The sequence below is a fragment of the Dermochelys coriacea genome, chromosome 2 (genome assembly GCF_009764565.3).
Source record: "Dermochelys coriacea isolate rDerCor1 chromosome 2, rDerCor1.pri.v4, whole genome shotgun sequence".
Classification (NCBI taxonomy): domain Eukaryota; kingdom Metazoa; phylum Chordata; order Testudines; family Dermochelyidae; genus Dermochelys; species Dermochelys coriacea.
The window spans coordinates 205,981,297-205,999,248 of NC_050069.1; the positions used below are offsets into that span (position 1 = coordinate 205,981,297).

General features: G+C 41.1%; 1 protein-coding gene across 3 annotated transcripts in view; it reads right to left on the reverse strand.

Moving 5' to 3' along the window:
* Positions 1–17,952, reverse strand: part of PLEKHA8 (pleckstrin homology domain containing A8) — a 42,176-nt gene that overhangs the window by 11,198 nt on the left and 13,026 nt on the right. For all 3 annotated transcript variants that reach the window (XM_038388253.2, XM_043509111.1, XM_038388254.2), the window contains exons 2-6: positions 7,886–8,002; positions 6,731–6,886; positions 4,084–4,208; positions 1,269–1,427; positions 339–379 (exon numbers count right to left, since the gene is read on the reverse strand). In XM_038388253.2, coding sequence (XP_038244181.1) covers positions 339–379; positions 1,269–1,427; positions 4,084–4,208; positions 6,731–6,886; positions 7,886–8,002 — 598 coding nt within the window. The remainder of the gene's footprint in view (positions 1–338; positions 380–1,268; positions 1,428–4,083; positions 4,209–6,730; positions 6,887–7,885; positions 8,003–17,952) is intronic.

A 17,952-nucleotide genomic window follows, 5' to 3' on the forward strand; every position in this document is an offset into this window, starting at 1 on the left:
GAGCAGAAACCAGAGGTGAGGAAGAGAGCAGTAAAGCGTGTGTGAGATGGTTGGCTAGTCACCAGCAGCAGAAGGTTGCAATAAGGATAATGGTAAGAGAAGTCACCAGGAAGTAGCTCACACTTTTCCCTTTTGGCTAAGTGAGAGAAAATCCACTTAGCAATAGAGTTTGTGCTTGTATCTGGTATTTGCAACATCAGTACATTAAAAAAAACAAAACAAACAAACAAAAACAAAAAACCCCAAACCATGGGAGAGTCAGACATAACCAGAAAAAAAAATTTATGCCATTCTTAGAAGAAAACAAACCAACCAAAAGACAAGGAGTGTCAGCGTACCTTTCTGTTGTAGTGCTACTAGAGGAGACGGGAGGGGTTACCTATAAAAACAGAAAATTTATCCTTAAAAGAAAGCAGCATTTTGTTCTTCTCAAACTTTACATTTGTTAACTCAAACGGAACTCAATGAGGAAAATTAAGTGTATGCTTCTTATTTCCCTGATCTGGGTCCCACGTGAACATATGCAATGAGGTCTGTACCATGAAAATATTGGGCCCTTCTCAGATAAACGATCTATTCCGAAGGTTACCTGGCAAAGATCAAAAGAGAAGCTAATCCCCAGGCAGTGTACTGCTTACCTCCACAAACAAAACAAAACCAGGTATGGCAATCATGTGGGAGCTGGGGAACAGGTGGGGCCATTGTGAAAGGCTGGGTAAAAGAAAATGAAACCCTCTTCCTGAGTACGTTTAAATTAAAAAACCTGACACATGCCAGATGAAGAAACATGTGTCCCTTCCTCCCTTCACCATAATCTGTTGTTAGCCAGGAGAGTTGCTCCCGCTTCACAAATAGGCCTGGGGAATCTGAGACTGTGATGGTGAGACCAGTGAGATGCTCTTCAACTTCTGGGTAGCTTACAATTGCAGACATGGTACTAGGGTTATTTTTAAAATTCATTTGGGGCTTCCATTGCAGCTAGCACACAGTCACAATATTCTGGGCCATGGATATTCAGAGCTGGATCAAGTACCAAGTACTACTGAGCAAGGAGTTTCAACTGCTATTAACAGTAAGTGAACGGTGACTTAAACGTTGAGTCTTGCATCACTTGCAATCCATATGACACACCGGGATGTCACCAGTGGATGGTTACGATCTCTATCCTGGGCTAGAAACCCCATTCCTTACCACCACAGCTACTACTTTCCAGGAAAGGTAGTAAGCTTTCGACGTTGAGATTGACAGCAGAGATTGCATAACATTACCTTGTTTAATTTGAGAACAGCCAAGTGTGGAGATCCCGATGGGGTGCAATGTAATAACTCAGAAGAGAAGGCCACATTTGCAATCTGCATACATTCTTCAAGAGTCTTCAGGAATGTGTTACATGTCGATTTCAACAGAGCTCCCATATCAATTCCATTCTGTGAAATAACCAGATGGCAAGATGCTTTATTTGTCATCAATGCTTAATTTGGAAAGACTGAAATTTACAAAACCCATCATCGCAACAGTCGTGTTTCCTAATCAGAAGCTCAATATTTTCAAAGAACTAAACATAAGAGGCCATCTGATCACAGCAATGACAGCAAACACTATTGGGATTGCATCTTCTGAAGATGTTCCTGTTGCTGTCAGCCTCCAGTGACACCAATCTCAAAATGCAGCATTTCAACAGCAACATCTATTTATATGCCATATGCCCAGAGTTAAAACAAGGTAAACACATGCCATGGTGAATTCAGTATTGGTCCAGGACCTGACATTCTGCTATTAGATTGGTATGATCAGAGGACACCATGGCAAGAGAATGAAAAGATGACATTTTAAGTGGCCTCGGATAAGATTATTTATGTATTGTACCCATACCCAAAGAAAGGTGACTGCAATTGAACAAGGTGCAAAGCAAACCCCTACTTTGTCTATATAACATACTCCGGGCAAAGGGTTATAGCTGTCCTGACTCTTGTGTATTAGATGTAACATAGAAACAAACATATTATTGATAGCGGATTGCTGTTAGGCTAAACCCTTCCAGCTCTGAATAACATATTGCTTGGTAAAGGGACAGTAATAATATTGACTCATTTGCCCCATAACGCTGAATTATGAAGTTAGTAAATACAACATTATATGTAAAAAGAAAAGGAGTACCCATGGCACCTTAGAGACTAACAAATTTATTAGAGCATAAGCTTTCGTGAGCTACAGCTCACTTCATTGGATGCATTTGGTGGAAAAAGCAGAGGAGAGATTTATATACACACACACAGAGAACATGAAACAATGGGTTTATCATACACACTGTAAGGAGAGTGATCACTTAAGATAAGCCATCACCAGCAGCAGGGGGGGAAAGGAGGAAAACCTTTCATGGTGACAAGCAATGTAGGCTAATTCCAGCAGTTAACAAGAATATCAGAGGAACAGTGGGGGGTGGGGTGGGGGGGGGAGAAATAATATGGGGAAATAGTTTTACTTTGTGTAATGACTCATCCATTCCCAGTCTCTATTCAAGCCTAAGTTAATTGTATCCAGTTTGCAAATTAATTCCAATTCAGCAGTCTCTCGTTGGAGTCTGTTTTTGAAGCTTTTTTGTTGAAGGATAGCCACTCTTAGGTCTGTGATCGAGTGACCAGAGAGATTGAAGTGTTCTCCAACTGGTTTTTGAATGTTATAATTCTTGACGTCTGATTTGTGTCCATTCATTCTTTTACGTAGAGACTGTCCAGTTTGGCCAATGTACATGGCAGAGGGGCAATGCTGGCACATGATGGCATATATCACATTGGTAGATGCGCAGGTGAACGAGCCTCTGATAGTGTGGCTGATGTGATTAGGCCCTATGATGGTATCCCCTGAATAGATATGTGGACAGAGTTGGCAACGGGCTTTGTTGCAAGGATAGGTTCCTGGGTTAGTGGTTCTGTTGTGTGGTGTGTGGTTGCTGGTGAGTATTTGCTTCAGATTGGGGGGCTGTCTGTAAGCAAGGACTGGCCTGTCTCCCAAGATCTGTGAGAGTGATGGGTCGTCCTTCAGGATAGGTTGTAGATCCTTGATGATGCGTTGGAGAGGTTTTAGTTGGGGGCTGAAGGTGATGGCTAGTGGCGTTCTGTTGTTTTCTTTGTTGGGCCTGTCCTGTAGTAGGTGACTTCTGGGTACTCTTCTGGCTCTGTCAATCTGTTTCTTCACTTCAGCAGGTGGGTATTGTAGTTGGAGAACACTTCAATCTCTGGTCACTCGATCACAGACCTAAGAGTGGCTATCCTTCAACAAAAAAGCTTCAAAAACAGACTCCAACGAGAGACTGCTGAATTGGAATTAATTTGCAAACTGGATACAATTAACTTAGGCTTGAATAGAGACTGGGAATGGATGAGTCATTACACAAAGTAAAACTATTTCCCCATGGTAATTTCCCTCCCCCCCCACTGTTCCTCTGATATTCTTGTTAACTGCTGGAATTAGCCTACCTTGCTTGTCACCATGAAATGTTTTCCTCCTTTCCCCCCCCTGCTGCTGGTGATGGCTTATCTTAAGTGATCACTCTCCTTACAGTGTGTATGATAAACCCATTGTTTCATGTTCTCTCTCTCTCTGTGTGTGTGTGTGTGTGTGTGTGTGTGTGTGTGTGTGTGTGTGTGTGTGTGTGTAAATCTCTCCTCTGCTTTTTCCACCAAATGCATCCGATGAAGTGAGCTGTAGCTCACGAAAGCTTATGCTCCAATAAATTTGTTAGTCTCTAAGGTGCCACGGGTACTCCTTTTCTTTTTGCGAATACAGACTAACACGGCTGCTACTCTGAAACCTATCCTGATCATAGTTACTGTATATGACCTCAGTACTAGCCAGCATAATGGATAGCAATATATAATAAAAATAATATATTGCTAACTAAAACCTGTTGTTTAGGTACTTTTCTCCTATGTGCATTCAGCAGGAAAGTCAGTGCAACATTAAACTGGATAACATGCTTCTTGAAGTCATGATGGGTTCATTCTGTGAGGTGTTCAATCCACAGGACAAGTCCAGAGTGCTCAGCACCCAATGGGATAGGGCTGTATGAAAACAAAGTTGTACCTCTGATTCTGATACACCACAAATGCTAGCTTCCTTAGTTTTATCCACTTGCTGAACAAGGAGGTCACAGTACAGTCTAAGCTCTGACATTTTGGTTTTCAAGACTTCGGTGTTTTCAGTGAGCTCTAAAAATGAGACAAGAAGAGAGTTGGACACATCCCATCAGTCTTGCAGTAGACGTTTTTGGAAAGTTGAGGAAATAACTAGTACTATTTCAATCCAGTCCAACCCATCTGATCGACATTTCAACACACGCTCTATTGAGTTGAAAATGTAAGGCTTAGAACTGTCATTTTATGACAGTTGAAAAACATGACCTTTTGATATTTGCCAACACAAACAGGAATAGAGAGTGTTCCAGCTGAGCTGTTAAGTTATAAGACACAAACTTACTACAAGAGAGAAAGAAAAGTCTCAACCACAAAAATGTCTGACTTTGTGAGCCTTTTTATTCAAGGACTAAATCCCTACATACTATAATGTGCCTGTTTGCTAAATAATCGGAGGTATAAACAACAGTTGTCAGAGGGTCATAGCTCCTTGTTTGTAAACTACAGGAGGGTGGAAAGGGTAGTTTGACAAAGACAGCTCATCTTAACATCCATCTATTGCATTATTAATAATTAAGGGATCTGAATGCCTGAAAGCCAGTTAAAAAACCCCCAAATAGATTATTAAACGATCCACAAAATTAAAAAAGTTAATTGTTAGCTGAAAGTATTTCAAGTTCTGCGAATGCACCATGAGTATTTCACCTTGTGACAGTGTGTCAACTTGTGAATTTCATCTTGTTTTGTATAATTTTATTGATTAAAAATGTATAGCCAATTAATTTTGAAAATACTTGGGGTTCAATATTAAAAATGTTCAAGAGACCAAATTACCAATTTATTGTCTATAGACAAAACAGTCTGGTACAGGAAAGAGATATAATACATCAGCAATCATTCTGAGAAGCAGGTTCTCACAGCATGTTCATTTCACCTTATGCAGAAGATGTGTTCCCAAAATAAGCCCCCAAACCTACCTCTATTTATACTAGACCTGTTTACAAATAAAAAGCATAATCATCCAAGACTAATATGAAAATTACCTTGGTTTTTTGGTAGCACAGTGTTCCCCTCTTATATTTTGTTTTTGGAACAGAATTCTGAACTAAATGAGCCATGAAGGCACTCCTTACCTGTACGAAGGTAGAATACTTACATATCTTGCCTTTGATAGTTTCCTTATGCCAAATGCTGAGTTATACTGTTACAAGGTATTGTAGGATACTTACAAGTGAGTAAGATTAAGCATAACAAGATTTTACATGATTGCCCAACACTTATATATAATATATACCACATTAACACCATGTGCATAATACTATTAATCCGTGGGTATGCAACTTTTATGCACTGGCTAACAGTTCACTATTGTAAACTTGCATTGTGGAGTAGACCCTGCATTTTGTGTCTGACTCTGTGTTGAGAGCAACAAATTTATTTTGTGGAAAATGCACCAAATGCATCCGATGAAGTGAGCTGTAGCTCACGAAAGCTTATGCTCTAATAAATTTGTTAGTCTCTAAGGTGCCACAAGTACTCCTTTTCTTTTTGAGAATACAGACTAACACGGCTGCTACTCTGAAACCTGTGTTGAGAGCAAGTTTGAACTGATGTATCTATAGTCTGATGTGATGCATAGCAAGGCCAGAGATGAAGGGAAAGTTTCTCACCTTTGGGAGAGTTAACACAGGAAGAGTCACCCAGATGGTGCCAACGATCGACTTGCTAATGACTCTTGCCTGCTTTCCCACCCTCTGTTCAACAAGGTTGTTGAGCAGGAGAACTCAGATGGCTGGGGCCTCACACTGGGACTCTTCACCAAGACTGCGCTTATTAGCGGGAAGGTTCCTGCGTGGAAGTGGCTGACCACTGCCAGCAGCAAGAGGGACTTGCTGCAGGAAGACAAGGGCGTCTCCATCTAGCCTGAACACGGGTAGATCTCAGACCCAAAAGACTCTCAGGAGTGGTGAGGTCATGGAGGGAGGGAATTATTATTTTTCCCCTAGATCTGTAAGGATACGTCTACACTTCCCATGTCACAGCGCTGCTGCTATATCGCCAGGAGAGCGCAGCTCCCAGCAATAAAGTGCTGTCTATATTGGCGCTTTTCAGTGCTAAAACTTTTGTCGCTCAGGGGTGTGTTTCCTTACACCGCAGAATGACTAAAGTTTTAGCACTGAAAGTGGCAGTGTAGACACAGCCTAAGTCTCATGTGCATTCTTAGAGTGTGTGTATGTGTGTTTAACACATTCCTTTGCGAAGTCTGTGTGTTCCCTATTTAACTCTCACAGGAGGTCCTTGAAGGCTTAAGTAGCTGAAGGGATTAATTAGTTTTTTCATAATTTAAAATAAACCAAGATCACAATGTTCAAAGTCAGAATTAGAGTCAAAGTCCGACATCTCTGATTAGGCCTGATTTTCAGAGGTGCTGAAAGCCTCCTGCCCAAGTTTGGACACTTTACTTGAGTACAGATTTTACCATTCCTATTTGCAAAACTCCTAGAAAAAAAATGGGGAGATAAAGAATAAGTAACAAATGCATTGTTCAAAAAGGCTAGAAATGCCAGATAGACACAGCTCTGAGAGAATGTTCTTACCTTTTTCTCTTTGTGTCCTACTGTCTGTCAAGCAGGCCTTGGCAGTTCCAAGTGCAACCAGCCACTTTTGCCTCTCAGCTGCGTTTCTGGCTTTCAGATAGAAGTACTGCTCTCCAGGAATAATCAGATCCATCCGAGTACTATCTGCATGGTGAACTAGGAGCAATACAGATTAAAGTCACTGAATTGAAACCGTCTGGTTTCTGAGTCAAAACCCTCCAGTATGGTGCATGCTTTCCCTCACACGCACCCAGCTAACCCATCCTAACTTTGCAACAGAAAAATACTGGGATTCTTGCAAATGCATGGGGAAAATTTGGTCAAATAATTAGAAAGCTAGTTATCAACAGTCCAAAAAAAAAAAAAAAAACCCCCAAACTTTCCAACTTGCCATTTTGTGACCCAGGCTAGTGAGTTTAACTTGTGAGCCTCTCGGGGAAGGAACGTTCCATGCCATGAAACAGGAATCCCTTCCACTTTAACAACAAAAGAAAAAAAAAGCGCAATGCTGAACTCAGTCATGTCCAGCTGGCTACAATACAATGAGAAAGAAGTACAAAACAAAGGGAGGTAGAAAGAAAAAAAAAAAAAGGAAGACGGGAGACTGTGTATGACACGTTTATGTGATTTATACAGGTGCGGGGACGGTCAGTAAAAGGGAACACTTTCTGCTGTGAAAGGCAGTTTTGAAGAAACTTCCTCCAACAAGTCTGTATCTCTGTCCATCTTTCAGTTTTCCTACCTATATTTATACCTCAAGATTATTGTCACTAGTCTGCTCACTCCTAATGGAATAAGAGTTGAAGTTTGTTCACGATTTACACTGTCTAAGTGGATTTTCTTGCTTTAGATCTTTGCCAGGAAAGATTTAGCTAGATCTGTGAGCCCCTACACCATGGCTCACAAAAGAAATTGAAGTGTTATGCCAACATGCCCATCATACTAGAGGTTTATAGTTCTTGGAATGCTTTGTTCTTTATTTAGTTAGTTTAAAGTTTAATAGAGGTTATATTCATGTTGTACTATGGGAGTGGAAGAAGGAGGAGAAGTCATAATACAAGACATGTCAGATCACAAAAAATGATATTTAAGAATCATAAGGGAGTAAGGAATTAGAAGAATTTTGCACAGCAGGTTCTGAAGTTCTTTAGTTACCTTGAATTTCACAGACGGACATTTGGATGCTTCCTTTACAACCCTTCCAGGCATCTTCCTGAGAGTCATAATATGACAAGATACCGCCACAGAGAAAAAACCACCGAGGCTGCCAGCCTGCAAAGCAAAATTGCATTTCTCAGTGATTTAATCTTTCATAGAACACACATTTCTTTAATCCAACAAAAGATGTGTATTTCTTGTGGGAATCTATACAAGGAAAGCCCAAACAGGAGAAACTCAAGATGGTTAAAGCTCAATTAACCACAGATTTCCACAGATTTTTTTTTAACTGAGCTTTACCACAGCAGCCTTTGGCAGCAATTACAGGCCTTTCCTACAGCCCAGCTGGATTCGTGAGATGCAGGTGAAAATCAGACAAGAACATTTAGTGGAAGAAATCATCATCCCCTTGTTGAGTATTAAGCTACAGACTAATTTCCTCAGTCAAGCATACTGAAGACAGCTCAAGCTCCCATGTTGTTTAGAAAAAACCCTGATGCTCTAGTGGAAGTGCCCATCAAGAACTGTTTAAACTACACTCATAGCCTCTATAATAATCCCTGACTCCTAAAACTACAGGCAAAAAAAACAGATGCACAGGTCCACTCCATTTACAAGCAGTCCTATAGTACCAGGCTAATAGGCCGAGATGGAAGGGGAAAAAAAATTAAGCTGATTTCTTACTTAAGTTTCCACAGTATTCTAGATAATAAGTGTACGACTCATGTAGGAATTATGAGAGATACTTTTTAGAATGCTTGCCATTTACTGGCAACTTTGTTCTTTTATTTTATTTATTTATTTTATTTATTTATAGCTTTTTGTAGCAGGTACATCTGGGGAGAAAAACAGACCACACTCAATTTAGATTTTTAAGTTAAAGCGGGGGTGGGGTTGGAGTGCTGTGAGACAAAAATTGTAAAAGTCATTTCTCATTTTAGGCAGCTCTTAGTAAGGTGGAGATTATTCAACACAGAAGAGCAGTTGGTTAATTGCTTCAGACCCTTGATGGCATAGAAACAAACAGTTACTTAAATACTACATAACTCAGTCAATACAAGCCTCTAATTCACTCTGGGGTGCCTACTACTGCTGTGGATCATAAATAACTTCAGCCAGGCTGTTATGGCTTACAGTATTGCCAGAGCCCAACTGAATTACAACCTCTGAATCAAGGACTGTACAGTCTATGAGGCGATATGCAAAGAGCACCTGTCCATATGCTGGTTAAAATGTATTTTAAATAAATTGTCCCCCCTACAAAAAAGTTAGCCTTTTGCTAAATTAAACATCTTATTTCTCTTTCTACCAGATGAACAAACACAGACTGAGTCAATTCTCATTACATAGAAGCAAGCAAGCATACAGAATGCATTTTCAGAACAAAATCAGTATTGATGTATGAGAAATCAAAACTTTCAAAGCACATAGCATTTTCTAGTGGCAGACTAATATTTAAAAGGCCCCAGTTTTTTAAAAACTCATATAGCAAGGATTTTGCTGGAAGATACATTAGCCACCTGGGACTCAAAGATGCTGAGCCAGGAAGCCATCAGAAGGTTATCATGAAGGGCCAGCTAATAGTAATAGATGGCTGACAAATTGCTGATCCTGCAATAGGATCTCTTTCGTTACAGGAGTTTTACATTGTGTTATGGTCACGAAACTAACCCTATAAAAATGGATCTTTTTGTGTTCTAAATTAATTCTCTCCACATAATATCAGGTTTCAGAGTAGCAGCCGTGTTAGTCTGTATACTCAAAAAGAACAGGATTACTTATGGCACCTTAGAGACTAAAATTTATTAGAGCATAAGCTTTCTTGGTCTAAACCCCATTTTATCGGATGCATACAGTGGAAAATACATATATACGGAGAACATGAAACAATGGGTGTTTCACTATAACACTATAACAAGAGTGATCAGTTAAGGTGAGCTATTAACAGCAGGAGAGGGGAAAAAAACCTTTTATAGTGATAATCAAGACTGGCCACATCCAGCAGTTGACAAGAACGTGTGAGAAACAGTGGGGGGAGAGGGGGGGAACAAACATGGGGAAATAGTTTTACTTTGTGTAATGACACATCCACTCCCAGTCTTTATTCAAGCCTAATTTAATCGTGTCCAGTTTGCAAATTAATTCCAATTCAGCAGTCTCTCGCTGGAGTCTGTTTTGAAGTTTTGTTGTTGTAATAGTGTGACTTTTAGGTCAAATCGAGTGACCAGGGAGATTGAAGCGTTCTCCGACTGGTTTTTGAATGTTATAATTCTTGACGTCTGATTTGTGTCCATTTATTCTTTTACGTAGAGACTGTCCAGTTTGACCAACGTACATGCCAATGTACTCACCAGCAACCACATGCCACACAAACACACACACTAACCCAGGAACCTATCCTTACAACAAAGCCTGTTGCTAACTATGTCCACATATCTATTCAGGGGACACCATCATAGGGCCTAATCACATCAGCCACACAGTCAGAGGCTCGTTCACCTGCATATCTACCAATGTGATATATGTCATCATGTGCCAGCAATACCCCTCTGCCATGTACATTGGCCAAACCCGACAGTCTCTACGTAAAAGAGTAAATGGACACAAATCAGACTTCAAAAAACAGACCCCAATGAGAGACTGCTGAATTGGAATTAATTTGCAAACTGGACACCATTAAATTAGGCTTGAATAAAGACTGGAAGTGGATGTTTATTCCCCCCCCCCCCCCCGCCCTTTACTGTTCCTCACATGTTCTTTTCAACTGCTGGAAATGGCCCATCTTGATCACTACAAAAGGATTTTCTCTCTCCTGCTGGTAATAGCTCACCTTAACTGATCACTCTTGTTATAGTGTGTATGATAACACCCATTGTTTCATGTTCTCTGTGTATATATCTATCTATCTTCCTACTGTATTTTCCACTGAACGCATCCGATGAAGTGGGTTTTAGCCCACGAAAGCTTATGCTCAAATAAATGTGTTAGTCAGTCTCCTGTTCTCTCCACATACTTCCATATTGAGTTTGCAAGATGATTTTCCAACTCCCAGAATACCAAAAGCTCAACCAAATATCTGAAGAGTTAAAGCTGTGTCCCTTCTTTTTGTGTTAGAATTGACAACAATAAAGATTCCGGAATAAGAATTTAAGTGCACTTTCACTAATGATGCACTAAGCCTGCCAGAACATAGCTCATTCTTCCACAGCCTGGATTAGCTCTGCAGAGCTATTGGCAGTAAAAGTTTGATGTCGTCAGTAAAACAAGCAGATAAAACTAAAGAGGCACTGAAAGCACGTCTATCAAGGGGTTCAATACAGCATTCACTGAAATCAACAGAAAGATTCCAGTTGATTTCAGTGGACATTGGATCATCTCCCACCATATTGTACTCATAAGTGTATTTAAAATTAGTACCGTTAGCAGTTGAACGTTTTTGTCTTATCCACCAGAAAGATAAATACCCTTATGTGCCTAAGAATTCAGCATTGTCTTCACATTTTCACAAGCTGGAAGGCCTGCTTGTCTACTTTTTTTCCACTCTTCAGGAAGTATGGCTGTCACTATCAAACAAACAATCTCAGACTTGTTCAATAATAAATAATAATAATAATAATAATATGGCTTAACTTTGAACACAATTCAGACTTCAATGTTTTAATGAATAAGAATCCTGAAAGTCTTGGTTCCAGATTGGTGAGACAGAGGAAGACAGCTTGAAGACATGTAGATCAATCCAGCTGGAATAACTAAATACCAGAGAATGCAGAGAAGTGGAACTAATTTCAAGTTTTCAAGAACAGTTTTCAAGTACATAAAAGGTTGTTACAAGGAGGAAGATGAAAAATCATCTTCCTTAACTTCTGAGGATAGGACTAAGATGAAATGGGTTTAAATTGCAACAAGAGGTTTAGGCTGGATATAAGGAAAAACTTCCCAACAGTCAGGGTAGTTAAGCACTGGAACAAATTGCCTAGGGAGGTTATGGAATCTCCGTCACTGGAGGTTTTTAAGAACAGGTTAGACAAAAACCTATCAGGGATGGTTTAGTTCAGGGGTTCTCAAACTTCATTGCACTGCAACCCCCTTCTGACAACAAAAATTTCTACACAACCCCAGGAGGGGGAACCAAAGCCTGAGCTTGCCCGAGCCCCACTGCTCGGGGTGGGGGTGCCAAGCCTAAGTCCACCACTCCAGGGGGGGAGGAAGGTGGCTTCAGCCCCAAACAAAGGCAGCCTGTAACATGAGCCCTGCCACCAAGGGCTGAAGCCCTTGGGCTTCGGCTTCAGCCCCGGGCCCCAGCAGGTCTAAGACAGCCCTGGCGACAGGTCACGACCCACTTTGGGGTCCCAACCCAAAGTTTGAAAACTGCTGGTCTATTTATTACTTGGTCCTGCCTTGAGTGTAGGGGATTGGACTAGATGACCTAGTGAGGTCCCTTCCAGTCCTACACTTTTGGAAAACATGCTTTGATTAAGAGACGCTAATTTGGTTGGGTTTCTAAAGATACTGAGGTAAGAGAGTAAGATTTGTTTCAGCCACTGGATTATGAAAGTAATATTTTATTGCTTATTTACTTCTTGGCATTCAAAGCACTTTACAAACATCAGTTGTTAAACCAACTACTGAGGAAGATAAGTATTATTCTTCCTTTCTAAAATTTTGTAAAGGGAAAAGAAGGGGATGGGCTTATGTCCTTCCAGGCTGACGAGGGCCGGTGGAAAAATACTGGCCTGCTATTGGTTTATTTTGATATTGCTTCCCTAAAGCAATGGGGAAGAAAACGTCCCAGTGACCAGCAGGGGAGCTAGTATAAGGCTCTTTCTTGATGCAGACATTTTCTAACTACAGACCTGTATCTCTTTTCCCCTTTTTGAGAAAGGTTACTTAGAGCAAGGGTGAGCAAACTTTTTGGCCCCAGTGCCACATCTGGGTGGGGAATGCATGCAGGGCCATGAATATAGGCCTGGGGCAGGGGGTTGGGATGCAGGAGGAAGTGTGGTGTGCAGGAAGGGGCTCAGGGCAAGGGGATGGGGTAGAGGAGGGGTGCGGGATGTACGAGGGGGCTCGGGGCAGGGGGTTGGGGTGCAGGAGGGGTGCGAGGTGCAGCAGGGGGTTGGGGATGTAGGCAGGGTGCGGCAGGGGGCTCAGGGCAGGAAGTAGGTGTGTGGGGTGCAGGGTCTGGCCTGGCACTGGTTACCTGGAGCAGCTCCAGGATGGCAGTGGCGCGCACCAAGACCAGGGCAGGCTCCCTGCCTGCCTGCCCTGTCCCGGTCCAGGAAGCAGCTGGCACCATGTACCTGGGGCCTTGCGGGGGGGGTGGGGGTTGGGGAGGAAGGAGAGAGGGGTGCAGAAAGCTCTGCGTGCTGCTCTTGTCTGTGGGTTCCTCCCCCGAAGCTCCCATTGGTCCCGGTACTGCAGGTGTCTGTGCACCGTTTATTCCATATGACGACATCCAGTTCTATATCTCAATCACCTCTGACCTGATGGTGCAGCGAAACACATGACCAATGTCTGCATGAGAGTCATGGCTGGATGACAGTTGTGCAAGGCTCGGTCCAGACAAGACTGAGGCTGTAATGATATATTGAAGAAAGCAACAGAAGAGCTGGCAAATGTAATATTAGCACTGACGTTTAGAGGAGGATCTTTGGCAATGCCACACAAGTTTGCCAGGAAGTTTATTAAAGCCTGGATTGCTCCTGGATACTCAGGTGGCAGCTGTTGGCTAGAGAACATCCCCTTCTTTGCCCCAACGGGCACCTGGTGAGATCAGTACTGTTGGCAGCTGGTCCTCTATGTATGCAAGGTGTATGCCTTCCATTATTAACAAGTTATTTTTCATTTAGTGGAAGTATGTCTAGTGGCTAATGTACAGGACTAAATCTTCTGACTCAATTCCCAGATCTGACACAGAACTGCTAAGACACCCTGGACAAGTGACTTATTCTCTGTGTGCCTCAGTTTTGTCATCTGTAAATTGAGGATAATATTACAAAACTATCTTACAGGGATTTTGCTGGGTTTAAAAATTCATTAATGTCTGTAAATTGCTTTGGGATCCTCAGATGGAAAGGCAGCTATCAGGTTGGACAAGAATTGATTTTTAAAAATTTAAAATTATAAACTGGTTTATTTTTTAAAAATAAATCTATTCAAAATTAAATGTGAAATTGATAACCTATGTTGAGGTCTAAACTTATAATCTACTACAAGCATTTAAATTATACACAAAGAATATTAATTAGTACTTGTTTGCTGCCAATCTTTAAAGAAAGTCAAACCACCGAATTGATGGAAATCACTGCCTGAACACCTGGAAGTTGAGTTTGTTGAAGAGCTAACCAATATTTGACAGCAGTAGCCTCTTCTGAAAATCAGAGAGAATACTTTTGTCATTTTAATTTATTCAACTAGTTCAGTTCAACGACCAGATGATTCAAAGTTAAGAAACCAATTTGGAGCTGAAAAAACAGTTTTTCCTCTACCAATCTATGAGCAGAAACTAGGTGTGAAAGGTGGAGCTCCACAATGTCTATCAAGATGTTACAACTAGTAAAAAGATACAATCAGTTCAATTGAGTAACTACAGATAATATTTTGTTATGTAAAATCAGTTGGTTATCAAAACATATTTTGCATTTAAAACTTTTCCCACTTATGTATCCAGCACATTTAGTTTTGTATATTATTTGAAATTTAATTTCCATCCAAATAAAGCTCAACACAAATTGCAAGCAAAAAATTAATCTAGTAAAAAGCTAAACTGTATAATTGCTTAAGTAAATCTGTATAGATATAGTGTATTCTCCTGGTTAGCTAAAAAACACCAAATTTAGTGTAAAAGCTATATTTAATTGCAAATCAACATGTTTTAATGGTCACCTGACAAAATGAGCATCAACCTCTCTTTAGAAAAATAACTAAGATGTACAAATGCAAAATATGATTAAAATCAATGACTTACATCCAGGTTGCCTGCTTGCTGACAAAAAGATTTAAATCAAAGCAATATAAATCACTGATTTCAATCAACCCCCGAATGTTAGATGTCTCTTGAATATTTGCACTAACAACAAAGGTTCTACTCTACACAGTATTTTTCAAAATCCCAATTTGCTTCATACATTATATGAAACACATATATTAAACATCTGCCCATACTTCTTGTGAAACCAAGTTCATGCCACATGGTTGTTCATTCAGTACTATCAATAGTCACATCTCTCCCATTCAAAGGAGAAACAAGTAGTCTTTAGCAAAGGAATATTACAAATTAGATCATTTCTGGTCTCTCTCTAAGAATCAGATTGTCCCTTTAACTAATACAAATACCAGGTTTTTCTCAACATAGGTGCTCCTATACAAGAGTGGGTCTACTTTTTCCTTATGAAAGGAAAAGGTAATCTGATTGCGGGCCGCGAGATGTTTTGCTGACATTGACTGTCCGCAGGAATGGCTCCCCGCAGCTCCCAGCGGCCATGGGTTCATGGAAGCTGCTAAAGGCTGTACCTGCAGATGGTCAAAATCAGCAAAGTGTCTCGTGGCCTGCAATCAGATTACCCTGATGGGCTGCCCACCACTGCTCTAACATGTACGTGTTATTTTGAAGGTCTGGCATTTTTAAAGCATCCAAAGCAGGAACAGCGGAAGGTCCATAAAAGTGGGGTGCCACCAGTGCCCGAACTGTGGCCCTGTCCCCACCTGCTCCCTTTCCCCCTGAGGCCGCAACCCCTTCCCAGAGACCCCTCCCTGAGGCCCCACCCCCTCCCCTGTCGCTCACCCTTACAGCCAGTAAAAAGTTGGAGGGCCATAGCCCATTGGCCCCCATGATCCAAAGTCCTCTTGGTCCCTTTAGTTTATGTAGTTACTTCACATGCCAATGGAGAAAGGAATTTGTGGTCTCACATATACTAAAAGTAGTGGAGATGCACAGGAAGGGGAGTACTGCACGTATACCTTCTCTGGCCTTTCATTTTTGGGACAATGTCAGTAAGCAATTTTATTTGTACTGTTAAAGGTTAATATCAGGTGCCATATTTACTTTCACTTCAAACAGTATCGACGTAAAGAAGTTAGTGTGGCCAATCCCAAGAGTTCAAAAATCATGAGCCAGAACCCCCAAAATCATGAGGGTTTGCTTGTTTTTGTTGGTTTGTTTTAAGAAACAACAACCAAAAGACCATCCATTACATTTTTAAAAATCTGCTTACCTTAAACGCATACAAAATGGGTATGAAAAAAATGCAGGCCCTGGCTCTCCTTTCCACCTTCTCCCCCTGAGAAAAGCTCCTCCCCCTCCTACTAGCTGCCTTCCCACTGGCAGACTCTTCAGTTCCTCATTGGGCCCTGGAAGACTCCCACAGTCCCCCTAATTCAGCCCTGTCAGGCTCCTGCAGGCAGCCCCCAAAACCTACCCAGAACACATAAGGGGCTCCAGTCCTGTGGCCAAGAGCTACAACTGCCTGCAGACAAGTGGTACAACAGCCTCTAGCAGCAGAAAGGGGAACTGCAGGCAGCTCAGGCAAAATTCTTGAACCTGCCAGAAGTCAAGACACAATAGTACCACAAGCGTTGGCAGCACTGGGAATAATCCCACAATCCTGGGACAAGTTGTCCTGCTTTATTGTTTCCATCCAAACAGACTTACTGCAATGCTCAAAATGTGGTGGACAGAGAGAACTATACAAGCAGTGGGTCATCTATATACCAGACAGTCTCTACGCAAAAGAATTAATGGACACAAATCTGACATCAGGAATCATAACATTCAAAAACCAGTAGGAGAACGCTTCAAACTCTCTGGCCACTCAGTAAAAGATTTAAGGGTGGCAATTTTGCAAGAAAAGCTTCAAAAACAGACTAAACGAGAAAATGTTGAGCTTGAATTAATATGCAAACTAGATACCATTAACTTGGGTTTGAACAGAGAGACTGGGAGTGGCTGGGTCATTACACATATTGAATCTATTTTCCTAAAGTTAAGTATCCTCACATCACCTTGTCAACTGTCTAAATGGGCCATCTTGATTATCACTACAAAAGTTTTCTTCTCTCCTGCTGATAATAGCTCATCTTAACTAATTAGCCTCTCACAGTTTGTACGGCAATTTTCAACTTATCTGTATATATATATAATCTTCTTACTACATGTTCCATTCTATACATCCGATGAAGTGGGTGGTAGCCCACGAAAGCTTGTGCTCTAATAAATTTGTTAGTCTCTAAGGTGCCACAAGTACTCCTGTTATTTTTGTATATACCCTTAAGTCACTCATGTTAAAAAAAAAAAAAAGTTTTGTAACAGATTATCCACTTCCTAGGAGCCCCTTGAAACCTCTTCCTCTGTTTTCAGTTCTGAGCAAGTGCAAATTTCAAAAGGGCAAACTTGAAAAAAAAGTAAAGGAATTAGTTAGGGAAGTGGACTGCACTGAAGAACTCAAGGATATGAATCTTGGAAGCGGCTTGGGATTACTTTAAATCAAAGTTGCACAAACTATCTGAAGCCTGAATCCCAAGCAAGGGGAAAAACATTCATAGGGAAGAGTTGCAGACCATGCTGAATGAGCACGCATTTCAAACAGGTTATTAAGAGAAAGCAGAAAGTCTACAAGGAATGGAAGATGGGATAAATCAGCAAGGAAAGCTACCTCTTGCAGGTCATAAAGTGCAGGGGAAAAGTGAGAAGGCCGAATGCCAAGCAGAGATGGACCTTGCAAAGGAAATTAAAATCAATAGTAAAAGGTTCTATAGTCATATAAACAAAAAGAAAACAAGGAAAGAAGTCGGACCGCTAAACTACGAGGACGGGGTGGAGATTAAATACCTAAACAAATACTTACTCTTATTAAGAAAAGGAGTACTTGTGGCACCTTAGAGACTAACAAATTTATTAGAGCATAAGCTTTAGTGAGCTACAGCTCACTTCATCGGATGCATTTGGTGGAAAAAACAGAGGAGAGATTTATATATACACACACACACACACACACACACACACACACACACACACACAGAGAACATGAAACAATGGGTTTATCATACACACTGTAAGGAGAGTGATC